This window comes from Pangasianodon hypophthalmus, chromosome 16 (assembly GCF_027358585.1).
Source record: "Pangasianodon hypophthalmus isolate fPanHyp1 chromosome 16, fPanHyp1.pri, whole genome shotgun sequence".
Classification (NCBI taxonomy): Eukaryota; Metazoa; Chordata; class Actinopteri; order Siluriformes; family Pangasiidae; genus Pangasianodon; species Pangasianodon hypophthalmus.
In genome coordinates, this window is record NC_069725.1 from 16923196 (window position 1) to 16937918 (window position 14723).

Below are 14723 nucleotides of genomic sequence, written 5' to 3' on the forward strand. Positions count from 1 at the left end.
TGATACAATCCTTAAAATCGTAACTCATGAATGAAGCAACCGTCAATGTGACCCTTTTGATTTATTGTGATCAAAAAGAAAACAAGGTAATGCCAATGACAATGAAATACCAGTGACACAAAGAACACCAAAGATGTGTTTGTATGTGTGTGTTGGGGGCAGAAGAGGGTAGGGAAGGGGTGAGGAATCCACTTAAATGGCTGGAGGGTGTGAGCTGGTATTGCATTGAATGGGAGACTAGGAAGCAAATACGGATGTGACAGCTAAAAATGTAATTGCCATATTTGTGTGTGTGGATATTGTATGCTATACATTGTTATTACAGTCTTACTGTCTTACTTAGCCAGGACTTGCTTGCAATGTCCTTTCCCAAATTATGAGGTGTCAATCCCGGAAAGCTACAGTCTGACACATCCTTCTATTTTCTGAATTCGTAACACCCCCAGTTCAGTTTTTACCTTGAAATGCTGGGTGATCTATCTGGAGATGATGGTGGGGCGAATTCTACTGCTCTGAGTTTTTGTCTGCATCTTTGCTGACAGACTCTCCATGCTTTTGTGTAGAGCTCTCTTCTCTCTTTCACTTAAGTCACTTATTTCCTTTCTCTATTTTGTCTCAATATTTTGTGTCTGGCATAGCCCCGTTTCCTTTTCTGCAAGTACTCTGCTCCGTGCTCACGGTCAGCATCCCTGCACTGTCTGTAAAGTCGCTGCTTCTCAGCTGCACTCAGTTTGGCCATATCTGACTAAAAGAACAATAACCCTGACAAAGAGAATGTTAATCAATAAGGAGAGTTCATCGTGATGTGTGTTTTAGCTTATTTACTCAAGGTAGTCACTGGTGTTTCTAGTCGTCACTGGTGTTTCTGCTCCTCATGTACAGTCAGGTCCGGAAGTATTTGGACATTGACAGAGTTTTTGTGATTTTGCCTTTATACACCACCATAATGGATTTGAAATAAAACAATCAAGATGTGATCGAAGTGTAGACTTTCAGCTTTATTTTAAGAGGTTCCACAAAAATATGGCATTTACCATTTAGGAATTACAGCCATTTTAAGCAGAGTACTTCCATTTTCAGGGGTTCAAAGGTATTTGGACAATTGACTGACAAGAAGTTAATTGACCAGATGCGGTCCATTCTCTCGTTACTTCAAGACAAATGAAGCAGATAAAAGGTCTGGAGTTGATATCAGGTATTGAGTTGGCATTTGGCAGCTGTTCGACTGGAGCTACCAATATGAAGTCCAAGGAGATCTCAATGCAAGTGAAGGAGTCCATCATTAGGCTGAAAAAAACAACATAAACCTATGAGAGACAGCAAAATCAACAGTTGGGTACATTCTTAAAAAGAAAGAAAGCACTGGTGAGCTCAACAACATCGAAAGGCCTGGAAGACCATGGAAGACAACTAAAGTGGACAATCGCAGAATCCTTTCCTTGGTGAAGAAAAACCCCTTCACAACATCAACAGAAGTCAAGAACAATCTGGAGGAGGTAGGCGTATCATTGTCAAAATCTACAATCAAGAGACGCCTTCATGAATGTAAATACAGAGGGTTTACAACAAGGTGCAAACCACTGGTAACATTCAAGAACAAGAAAGCCAGATTAGACTTTGCCAGAAAACATCTAAAAAAAGCCTCCCATGTTCTGGAATAAGATTCTTTGTACTGATGAAACCAAGATTAACTTGTACCAGAATGATGGGAAGAGAAAAGTATGGCGAAAGAAAGGCACAGCTCATGATCCAAAGTATACCACATCATGTGTCAAACATGGTGGAGGCAGTGTTATGGCATGGGCATGTATGGCTGCCATTGGAACGGGCTCACTGGTGTTTATTGATGATGTGACTTCTGACAGAAGTAGCAAGATGAATTTTGAGGTGTATAGGGCTATACTCTCTGCTCACATTCAGCCAAATGATACAAACCCGATAGGACACCACTTCATAGTGCTGGTGGATAATGACCCTAAACGTACTGTGAAAGCAACTCAAGACTTTTTGAAGGCAAAGAAATGGAATATTCTTCAATGGCCAAATCAGTCGCCTGATCTCAACCCAACAGAGCATGCTTTTCACTTACTGAAGACAAGACTGAAGGCAGAAAGACCCACAAACAAGCAGCAACTGAAGGTGACTGCAGTGAAGGCCTGGCAAAGCATCTCAAGGGAGGAAACTCAGAATTTGAGTTTTGAGAACATGGGCTCCAGACTTCAGGCAGTCATTGACTACAAAGGATTTTCATCCAAGTATTAAAATTATGGTTATATTTACAATTGTCACTTTGTCCAAATACCTTTTGAGCCCCTGGAAATGGAGGTACTTTGCTTAAAATGGCTGTAGTTCCTAAATGGTAAATGCCATATCTTGACATCTTGATTGTTTTATTTCAAATCCATTGTGGTGGTGTATAAAGGCAAAATCACAAAAACTCTTTGTTCAAATAGTATTTGTTCAAATACTTCCGGACCTAACTGTATCTATCTGTCTATTCAACTCTACATGTATTGGCACTTTAACTATCTAATCAAATCTACAAGTATTGGCACCTGATCTGTCTATCTATCATCTAACTTATGATTTTCTAATGATTTTCGAACCGCGGACAAAAAAATTGCACGTTTTCGGCCATAAAGAATGAATGGGAAATAAAACACGGCAGTCACAGCTCGAACACTGTTCGGCTGACATGCTTGTATCACATATCCTCTCGTACGTCTTAGGGTGTAGACCTGGCATGTACACATCGCATTTCTGAATTTTCACAAACTGAGTCTAATCACCAAACTACTGCAGCCATGTCATACATCAAAAGGATTGGCTCAATGAGGCGAATTGCATTATGGTTATTTTAGTGACGTCGCATGCACGTTAACCCTCAAAATAAGCAGAATCGCAAAACTACCGCAACATAGGCATGTGACATATCAAAACACTTGGCTCAATGAGGAGAATTGCGTTATGGGTTATTCAGACTGCCATAAAGCCTATTGCATTAAGAACTCAAGTTAAATACAATAATTACAGCTAAATTAGCCAAATTAGTTATGCTTCAGCAAACACGTACACACATGTAGGCCCCCTATTGATCGGCATGTGCAGCTGCATGTTGGTGTCAAATTTTGCACGGGCAAGCACCATTCACATTTTCTTCAGTAAATGTAAATTCTAGTTATTATTGTTCACCAAACTTGCCTTAGACCTTCAGCCTGTTCTGACCTAGAGTGTTGTGACTAACTAATTGGAATTACAGTTTTTCCCATTACAGAAGCTCAAAATGGCCAAAATTCCCTTTGACTTCCATTGAAAAATTTGGACTGTTGTAACTCCTAAACCTTTCAAGCTACATTCAACAAACTCAGCACAGCCCTTCAGGCTGTTCTGACATAAGCTGTATATATATATTTTTTTAAACTGATCGGACTTACAGTTCCTCTAGTGGACGATCAAAAATCCCCAAAACTCCCACAGACTTATATTGACAGGATGTTCAGAGATTTCAAACTTCCAACTGTCAAAACTCACACACACACACACCTGTGTGCGCAAGGCCTGAAGCTCCTCTTCCCTCCCTCTCACTCTGTCAACGTACCTGTAACAGAGACTTTCACTTCATCTGAACTATGAGGGCCACAAACTGTCACCATCCATCTCTCTATCAATCTACCAGTAGCGTGCACACACTCTCTCTCTCTCTCTCTCTCCATATTTCTTTACATCAACCTACCTGTATCACTCTCTCACTCCTTCTATCTTTTTACTAAGAACACTCTCTCCATCTATCTACCTGTGTCACTCTCTCACTCCATTTGATTTTCTACTTGTATCAATCTATTTGTCATTTGTTTTTCTACCAGTAACTGTCTCTGTCTTTGTCTTTCTTTCTTTCTTTCTTTCTTTCTTTCTGTCTTTCTACTCATGAAACAATTTTAAACTTTCAGACTGGCTTTGTCAAGCCAACAACAAAGTTTGTCGTGACGAACATTGCCTGTCTTGTTAGCATATGTTTTTAGTAGTGAAGTTTGAATTAAACCCATACAATTAACAAGCAAATAATTATTTAAAAAAAAAAAAAAACAAAACAAGGACCCCATAGCTATACTTCACGGACCCTACTTTTTTAAAACCACTGCCTTACACTTCTTTTGCACATTTTCCAGAGTTCATTCAGATGGCACTGAATTTTGAGGACTGTCGTCATAAATGGCTGAGAGTGGAGCAGGAGTTGGCCTCTTGTAAGGAGGTGCTTGCCAAAGCAGAGACTGAGAGGGGTGCACTGGAGGTCAAGCTTAAACATGCTCGCAACCAAGTGGACGTAGAAATCCGCAGACGACAAAAAGCTGAATCAGACTGTGAAAAATTGGTATGGGCTTGTATTGGTATTGGTATTGGTATGCCTTATTTGGCATTTTAACTCTTTCATACATAAATTATTTTAAAAACACATCCAGATTCTGTAGATTTTATTATTATTATTTTTTTATAATTACATGTTGTCATGCGGTTTGATTTATTTATTTATTTTCTAAATATCCCTTTTATATTAACAAATGTTTTCAATTGTTTTATGTGAGGAAAAAGAGAGAAAACATTATACCTGAAGTAAAATCCTTGTATCTTATAAACAAAAAAAATTGTTAATGTTCAGGTCCAAAATATTAAACACCGATCAATGTTTTGTAGTTTAGGACTGTTGTATCATGTAGCTGGTTTCTGAGATTGGAAAAAATCTATCTTCAATTAAAAACAAAATTGTTTTTAAAAAAATACTGTGTTCATTAGAGTCTTCCAGGTTTTTTTTTTTTTTTAAACAGTCAAGAACAAAAGAATTCAGGATGATTTATGTTAAATTAGAGAAGTGGTCTCAAGTGATTATATTTTACTTGTATTTTGCTAAAAACAGCCTCAAACTGACTTTACATGTGTAGACACTAGGCATGAAAGGGTTAAAACTCAACTCCTGCTGGATTGATGCTCAGAGCATCTTGAACCTATCCCTCGTTAATGAGCACTTGGATATGGTAACGCCAGTTCTCTCCTTTGTGTGTAGGATCGTCAGATCCAACTCATTCGAGATCTGTTGGTCACAGAGGGTTCCAGTACCAGTATCCAGTTAAATGATGAACAGCGGTCAGCTCTGGCTTTCCTCAACGCACGCTCACAAGCACCTGTCAACCTTAACAGCAGCCGAAGGTGAGGGGAGGCTTGGTCAATTCTGATATTTCTCAGCTACATCACATTTCCTGTTAAAATTTATAACTATCTTTCTTGTTTTATATCTACTTATCCATCTTCAATTAACTATTTCATATAATTTACAGGCAGGGGACATCAGTTAACCTGCATCACATTCATTCAGTATCCTCTAGTTCCCTCTAACTCTCACAAATCACAAACACAGATAGGCCAAGCCTGTGTGCCTATACGCTACTAATGAGAGAGATGGCACTTCTTTGACTGAGCAAGGGCATAGACAGCCAGTTCATATGAAGTGCGAGCAATCCGCAAAGAGTGATGCAGACATTTTTGTCAGGGAAGCACGAGCATTCATTTTTATAGAGTTCATGTGAGAGAAGCTGGATTTGTGGGTATATGTTGATCTGAACATAGTTGGCACAAAAATGGCCAATCTTTTCATGTTTGTATTTATGTGGAGAAATTGCCAGTCAGTCCAAAATTTCTTCAAGTCCTTATTCTCAAGTGCATGCTTCAGATCAGATGACACTTACATGCCAATGATTTCCAGTAGCAGGGAACCTTTCTCAAGTGATGCAAGGAACTCTTGCGTTTTTGTGAATATGTCTGATACGTTAGTGGAAGATGGGTCTCTCACAAAATGCAGCACATGTGGGAATGTCGAAGTCAAAGATTCACAAAGGTGTGGTTTTTTTTTTTTTTTTTTGTTTTTGTTTTTGTTTTTTGTTTTTTTGGGGCAAAGTTTTCCCTCAAAAATCAGACATTACTTGAATGACTGTGACACTTGCTGATGACTTGATAAATTCAGAGTGTGGAGACTTGGAGCCTCCTGTCAGTTAATTCGGATGAGAAAAGAACTAGTTTCTTTTGAAATGCAGTTACTTTTTCAATGAGATCAACCACTGTTTTATCCCTCCCTAGTAGTCCCAGATTATGCACATTCAAATAATGACATATTGCTTAAAAAGCATATTTCTGACATGAATCCATCTAGCAATTGCAAGAAATGCGTTGGCTTTCTTGTGCTTGCAATCACAGAGAGAAAAGTGACAATTTCCTCCCTGACTCTGTTGAGGGCATTTCCCTTGCTAAGCCACCTAATATCATTATGTAAAAGTAGGTCACAGTGCTTGGCTGACACATCAGCAAGTAGTTTATGAAACAGTCTGTGTTGAAGACTGGATGTTGATCTGATAAAGTTAATAAAAGCCATAACTGAGTCTATACTTCAATTTAATTCAGTTTTATTTATATAGCACTTTTAAGAATGGATATTGTCGCAAAAGCAGCTTTACAGAAATATATAAATTCAGGATTTCAATTTTAAATTTCTAAATATATCCCTAATGAGCAAACCAGAGGCGACAGTGGCAAGGAAAACTTCCTGAGACCATATGAGGAAGAAACCTTGAGAGGAACCAGACTCAAAAGGGAACCCATCCTCATCTGGGTGACAACAGCGCAACTATAAATAATTCCCTTCTATAACTGTGTACTACATGGTCAATAAGTGCAATTGTGTAACAAGGAAATTCATTATAGTTTTCACATGAAATCTATTTTGTGAAAGTTATCAACTGTTCACTGATTGAGACTGGACTGCAGAACTGTTTGTAGCAATTGCCGTCTTAAAGCTATCATAGCAATTTTAGTCCTAAGCCATCATAGCAAAACTATTTATCAATTTCAGTCCAAAGCCATCTTCATGGTTTCTGAGAGGTACCATCCCCAGTAATCATAGTATATTCTCATCAATATAGTATTTTTCAACTCACTACAAAGTTGAATGCACAGCACACTCTGGTGGATGAGGCAGTTGAGTGATTTCATCCGCGGTGCAATAGCCGTGCCGACAGACCTTTCTCGCTTTGCTCCAGATTTAGTCCGTTGTCTTTGACAAAAGCAACAATCCTCTGGAAAATAATTTCACCACTTATGTCCTTCTAATGGCATTAGGCACAGGATGTCCTCTCTGAAGCAGTCACCATCCAAAGAATGCACAAATAAAGAGAGTTGAGCTTTGTCAATTTGAGACTTAATGCGTGCATGATTCTTGTTTGTGATGGGCTGTTACCGACAGGACCAGAGCACTCCGGTGGTTTGAAAGATTGAATGGCTTTACTGTGGCAAAAATGTCAGTTATTTGTGGAAATTTTCTTTCAGTTTATCAATTTTATTTATTTGTAAACAGAACTGACTGGAGGGCCGGTCTTAGATCAAGAACTGCCTTGATCTAAGGGCCAGATTTGGCTCACAAATTGGATAGGCCTGCTCTAGACTACTGCAATTCATCACAAAAGGACTGTTACAAAGCCATCCCACGTCCAGCTTTTGGTAAATCGGACATGACATGACAGGAGAATGCTGTACAGCCAAAGCTAAAAGATGATGTTCTGATTTGCAAAATGGTCCATCAGTGGAACAAGGAGTCCATTACCATTCTAAAGGACTGCTTTGAAACCACTGACTGGGAGCTGTTCCAGATTTTGTCGTTAGCTACATCAGTAAGTGCACAGCTGAGATCATTACAAAAACCTCTGCCCGTGCATTTCCCAACCGAAAGCGCTAGGTCATTGAGGACCTTCAGAAAGCCATCAGGAATGCTAGGAGGAATTATAGGGGCAGTGTGGAACTTCACTACCAGACTCTGGCCTCCGGCACATGTGGAGTGGCCTGCGTGCAATTGTAGAGTACAAAGGGAGCAATAACAGCTACTGGGAGGCCTTTGCCTCACTATCGGACAAGCTCAATAACTTCTATGCTCGTTTCGAGCTAAGCAACTTCCACATCTCCTAAGCTCCCAGGTGACCCGAATAGCTCTACACTAGTTCTAATCATAGTGACTGAGACGATCATTCAAGCAGGTCAACTCCAGAAAAGCACCTGACGGCATTCACGGCAGTGTCCTAAAATCATGTGTTGACCAGCTAGCAGAGGTATTCACATGGATAAAGATCCAGCAAAGTATTTTAGCAGACCAAACTGAGCTGTTGCTTAGCCATTCATTTTTTGTAACGGTGCCAACATCTACCATTTTTCACCTCTTGCTATAATGATATGGGAGTCACCTGAAAAATTTCTCAGCTAAAGCAGTGATCAGACCAAACATGAATAAAATTCACCCAGTGAAAAAGCCAATTCACTCAAAGGTAAATATGCTTCTCTAAATGGTCACTTTTTCTTCGCAGTGCATTGGTATTATCTAGATGAACATTAATCTGTGAATTCATGAGTCTTGATCCAATTAAAAATCCAAAAATGCATGCCACCAGGAATGCCTGCAATCACCTGATTTTGAAAAACATTATTAATCTGGGCAACTTGAGGCTATTACAAAATCAGTTAAAGCAATTCAAGCAAAAATGTGGAATGTGTTTTTTTTTTTTTTTTTAAAAAAAGTACTTTGTATTCATATTTGGGCAGACAATGCCCAATAATGTTTTATTTCTTTCATGTCAGTAATTTTTTCATGTTAGTAAAAGTCTTTATATTGATGCTCAGAGCTACAAAAAACAGTAGCTATCATTTGCTACAGTTGTAGACAGTATGTTGTCAACATATGATAAGGATTGCAGACTGGCTATGCACTTATTTTAATTCTCTGACAGTTTAAAGTATAAAATAAGTACAGTATAATCAAGTACAGTATAAAGTAAGCATATAAACTAAGTTGGTTGCTTATAAATCCAAACATTTCTGCAAGTTAAATATCTGCCAATGCATGATTTATCATATACATGTTGGCATGGAGCTGTCCTGTTACCAACATATGATAGGGCTTTTTATGTTTTCTCTCTACCTGCTAGGAATTTATTGTGAGCAATATTGGCAGCTCTGATGTTGAATTGGTTTGAGTAACTCCCACAAGGTGTGTTAAGTTCTTGTATTGCAGCTTGCAGCCTGTAAAAGCAGCCAGTGTGTGGTGTTCGTTTCCAGTCAGCATACATAAATCTTGCGAGATCTGACACCCAAGAACGCACACAAAATCATTGTATGTACACAGCCTGTGGTCTTTCACTGGATGCCTTCACAGTCATTGGACAGAACCTTAAATATTTATTTTTGTAATATCTATGTATGTTCAGGGCAAAACATTTGAATGTTTAAAATCCCACTCAGACTCCTGTGCTGTTTCTGACATCTAATGTGAAGCAATTGTGACTACAGACAAACATATCAGAGTTGTTTACTTAGATTTTGTAATCTGGATATTCAGTCAAAGAGTTGGTTTAAGAACTCAGATTTGCCCTGTTGTCTGAACAAGCCAATGTGTCCCAAATTGGAACTGAAAATATGAGGTTTATTGTGATCTTTGTTCACACGGTAACCCTACTTTCACACTAGGAAGCGTCAAGTCTGTGTCACTTGTTGTCTCTTGTGGGTGTGTAGCAAACACTGCTGCTGTTGCTTGTGGTCATGGCAAGCAACATGAACTAATCTGCCATAACATTAAAACCAATGACAGGCGAAGTGAATAACATTGATTATCTTGTTACAGGGTCATGGGCGCCCAAGGCTCATTGAGGCACGTGGGGAGCAAAGGCTAGCCCGTCTGGTCTGATCCCACAGAAGAGCTACTGTCACAAAATTTTCTAAACCAAACTAGTTATACACACATTAAATAATCATTGTTTTTTTTTTCCCATAATGTCTATGCACATTTAATGAGTGGTCGTATATGAGGGGATAAGATGAAACCATGGTTATAATTTCTTCCATTTTTGCATGTCAAACAGTAAATGTGAGCTAACTATATTTGAGTGTCCAACTCGCAAACGTTGGACCACATTTGGCATAGGATTGGTCTGAGAAATCATTCGAGCCAGTTGTTTGGATTTGTCTCTTTACAGTGCCACTCACAAAATAAGTACACTCTTCCTACTACCACAATCATTAAGAGCATAATTAGCAGCCAGGTGTTACTACTGAAATGCACAAGATTTGTTTATCATCAAGAAGTGTGGCTACCTCTATAAAAGCACACCTTTTGGCAGTTTGGTGTTCTGGAGCACTTGTGTTTGTCTACGTCATACCAAGAAGAAAGGACATCAGCCATGACCTCAGAGAAGCAATTGTTGCTGCTCACCAAAGGGTTATAAGGTCATCTCCAAACAATTTGAGTTTCACCATTCTACAGTCAGAAGGATTGTTCGCAAATGGAGAGCCTTTAAGTTGCCAATCTTCCCAGGAGTGGGCGTCCCAGCAAATTCAGTCCAACATCAGATCCTCTGGACTGATGAGACCAATGTGGAGATGTTTGGTCATCATGCACAGTTAGTCAAAAACCAAACACAGCATATCACCACAAACACCACATATCAACTGTCAAGCATGGTGGTGGAGGGGTGATGATTTGGGCTTGTTTTGCAGCCACAGGGCCTGGAAAACTTGCCATGCTGCTAGGTCTCAGCATCAGATGCCTAAAAGAAGGAATGCAGTGGTGAGATCAGCAACACCAAAAGTCTTGGAAGACCACAGAAAAAAAGTAAGGTGGATGATTGCAGAATTCTTTCCTTGGTGAAGAAAAACCCCTTCACAACATCTAGCGAAGTCAAGAACACTCTGGAGGTGGTAGGCATATCATTGTCAAAGTCTGCAATCAAGAGATGCCTTCATGAATGTAAATACAGAGGGTTTAACTCTAGATGCAAACCACTGGTAACACTCTAGAAAGGCCAGATTAGTCTTCTAAAAATAGCTTTAAAAAAAGTTCTGGAACAAGATTCTTTGTACAGATTAACTTGAAACCAAAATTAACTTGTATCAGAATGATGGGAAGAGAAGATTATGGAGAAGGAAAGGAAGGGCTTATGATCCAAAGCCTACCACATCATCTGTCAAACATGGTGGAGGCAGTGTTATGGCATGGGCATGTATCACCTGTGTTTATTGATGTGATTGCTGATAGATGTAGCAGGATATATCCTGAAGTGTATAGAGCTATACTTTATGCTCAGATTCACTCAAATGCTTCAAAACTGATGGGACAGCGTTTCACAGTACAGGTGGATAAAGACCCAGAACATACCACGAAAGCAACCCAAGAGCTATTGGGGAGATATTAAACACAGATATGGGTCACTAGTCATAACGAATGTGAACCATCAACATAAATGGATCCTATCTGTCATTGGAACATCAGAATTGTGCAAAGAAGCTTGTAATGTGAACATAATCTACCTAAAATCTTGAAGCCACATTAATAATGATTTTAATGTTGATATTTTCTACAGACTGGCCACTATTGACGAATCAGCCTCGATTTTGTCGGATATTAGCTATGATAAAACTGATGATTCATTGGTAAGTCATTTTCTTTGTTGAAAAGTCATGACATCCACCCATGCTGTTTGATTATCAAACATGAGGGGCTAGTTGCACTCACAGGTCTTAACTGGAGCCCATAATTAACTTCCTAATTATGCTGCCAGTAATGGAAGCCAAAAATGCAAGTAACTCTGCCATCAGAATCACTAACCTGAATGACAGTCTGCACAACCCCACCCTTGCTGATACAGTAGTATAATAAGAAATTTTCAAGCGTGCATGGAAAATAAAAGGGTTTATGGCTGAATGTTTTGAATCAAAAGAGTGGTGTGTACTGAATGCAAGGGAATAAAATAAAAAGAGCTTTTAAGCAAGGATGGAAAGAGTGTATTGGCTTGAAAACTCTATCTAGCCTGCATGGTCCCCTCCTTCAGAATTTATTTATAGTAATATAAATGTTGATTTTTGGAGATAATGCTTCAATCCCTTGAAAGTTTTAAGTGGAAATGTTGCTTGGAACTCATAAAATGGCTTAATTATTTTTGTATATAAGCAAGCAGTTTTTATTGAAATGCTTCATGCAAATCATTATCAAGTACAGAAACAATAACTGAAAAATACATAATTAAAAATGATTAATGAGAACCATAAAATGATGTACATTTTGGAAATAACTTGGAACACAGAAGCAGTCTATATATTTGAGAAGTATTGAAAGAATTTGTTTGAAAATAAACCTGTAATGATACCCTCCACCAAATAAGCCCACAACCAGTCCTGGATTATATGATTTGAAGTATTCAAATGTGAACATTCCAGTTAGTGAAATGGTCTTAAATCTATATCAAGGAAGTTACAACAGACATAGCTTACAGCCAGGAGTAAGCCCCTGTTGGTGCAACCAATCCCAGATGCTTTGTGAGTAATCATATTTGTGTCCCATAAATCTGACACTGTTTTTTTGTGTGTGTGTTCATAGGACTGGGACTCCTCTGTTGTCAAAACTGTTCGACTGAAGAAACGTCAGAAGAGAGTAAGCTGATGACTTGTGCATCCTTACCCACTAGGTGGCAAATTAACTTTGATTATATTGGTTATTAGATCACTAAATAAGTTGGCTGTTGGATTGAAAAGAAAAAAAAAAAAATTAGGGGCAGTCGTGGCCTAATGGATAGAGAGTTGGACTTGCAACCCGAAGGTGAACCTGAAGGTTGTGGGTTCGAGTCTCAGGTCCGGCAGGGATTGTAGGTGGGGGAGTGAATGACCAGCGCTCTCTCCCACCCTCAATACCACGACTGAGGTGAGACCCTTGAGCAAGGCACCGAACCCCCAACTGCTCCCCGGGCGCCGCAGCAAAAAAAGGCTGCCCACTGCTCCGGGTGTGTGTTCACTATTGTGTGTGTGCACTTGGATGGGTTAAATGCAGAGCACAAATTCCGAGTATGGGTCACCATACTTGGCCACAAGTCACTTCACTTTGTTTTTTCCAGCGCTCCTCCAGAAACCATACTGATGGGCCTCCTGCTGCTGCCAAGAGGTCCCGGTCCACAGGCCGCACCTCTGAGAAAGTATGTGTCCTAATCAATTAAGCAGTTAAAACACTGGCCTATAGGAATTTAATTGGTCTTTTTTAGAATAGCCCTTCCTCCACATCTTATAGACAGCAGTACCACTTTAATGAAGTGTTTTTTTTTTTTTTTTTTTAAATTGAGTTCTTGAGTTGTGTTGCCATCTAGACTGCCAAATGCTTACATCTGGTATTACCTTGAGTGATTGAAAAGGGCGAGCACTTTTCTGTTGTGCCACATGAGAGTCCCCAAGATACCGATATATTTGACTATGAGCACGTATTTATTACATTCTGTACATGCCTAAAAATGTACTACATAAAACGTGGAATAAAATAGAAAAATATTAATGTTAATTCTTTAGTTAATGGTTTTGGCAAATGTGATAGCACTGTAACCTGTACGTAGTTAGTTTCATGGTCATATCTGCAGCCTCAGTCCAAAAATTCTGTACAAACACACACACATGCACAAGCACACAAGACTATAACATTACTGTTTCAGGAAGTGTGTTGTACCTAGAGCCTATATATAATGATATTGGTGCTTGCCTGACCATTTTGTGTCTGTAGAACCAGCAGACAGTTTAATGACGGTTTAAAGCTCATGTCTGATTTGTTTGCTCTCTGTGTGGAATGACATCAGAGTCAGCAGAACCTGAATTTTAATCCTTTATTTATTTATTTTTATTTATTTATTTATTTATTTTTGCAGGTTCAAGCTGTTGGAAATTAAGGTTAAAAAAATTAAGTAGGAAAACATTCAGGTTAACAAGATTCAAGCAGTCAAAAATTCAAGTAGTGAAAAATTCATATATCCAGCCCATGGGCTTCTGTGGTGGTCATATACTAATGCATGTCTGGATTTGCTGACAAAAAAGTTGAAATCAAGCGTCTTTTCTCTTGTGATCTCTCTTCATTAGAAATATAATTAAACAATTGATAATTTTATAGTCAAACAATTGATTATATCTTATATATTACCGCTAATTAAAGTAACACTAGCATTCATCTTGATTTCGTATGAAGAAAAGGTAGCACTTAATAGCTTAAAATTGGGAGAACGCCTCTAGGTTGCCCCCCCACCAGGCACCAAGTCCTCCTGGGAAATACGTATTTACGAGTTGGGAAGTCGTAATTATGACGTAAGGTGCATTCAGGTCAATTTGGTCAGAGCAAGATGGCGGTGTGCCTTCTCTTAATTAACTACAAAAAAATACAGCATGTTTTTTTTAACTGTACTTCTAGAAAATGAAGAACAAACAATGTGCATCAGGTGTATTTTGCTTTTTTTTTATGTTTTTAATCAATTTATGAAGCCACTGTAAACTTTGTTACATGATATATCGTAATTGTACAATGCTATTGTATTTTGTGCAGGCAATTAGCTTGTTTTATTGTAAATAAAAAAGCCTGATTAAAAACATCACTGCTAAATACCTATCCAATTTCAACAAATTTACCGTCAACTACAGACGTTGCATCCATTGATTCCACCATGTTTTCTTACTGACACACCCCCAACTTGGAAACTCAGAGCTCAAAGAAAATCCCAAGTTTCCCACTCGTAATTATGACTGTGGTGGTGTTCATGTGCATTCAAACTGTAAATACAATCTTTCCGACATGACTTGAAAGCACCATAATACATGAAGCCCCCCACCCTCCATGAGCTCACGGATAAGTT

At 38.8% G+C, this 14723-nt stretch overlaps 1 protein-coding gene across 2 annotated transcripts in view; it reads left to right on the plus strand.

The window, feature by feature from the left end:
* racgap1 (Rac GTPase activating protein 1) overlaps positions 1-14723 on the plus strand; it is a 28413-nt gene that overhangs the window by 1609 nt on the left and 12081 nt on the right. For both annotated transcript variants that reach the window (XM_026920160.3, XM_026920161.3), the window contains exons 3-7: positions 4167-4369; positions 5057-5199; positions 11436-11505; positions 12449-12502; positions 12960-13037. In XM_026920160.3, the coding sequence (XP_026775961.1) occupies positions 4167-4369; positions 5057-5199; positions 11436-11505; positions 12449-12502; positions 12960-13037 (548 nt within the window). The remainder of the gene's footprint in view (positions 1-4166; positions 4370-5056; positions 5200-11435; positions 11506-12448; positions 12503-12959; positions 13038-14723) is intronic.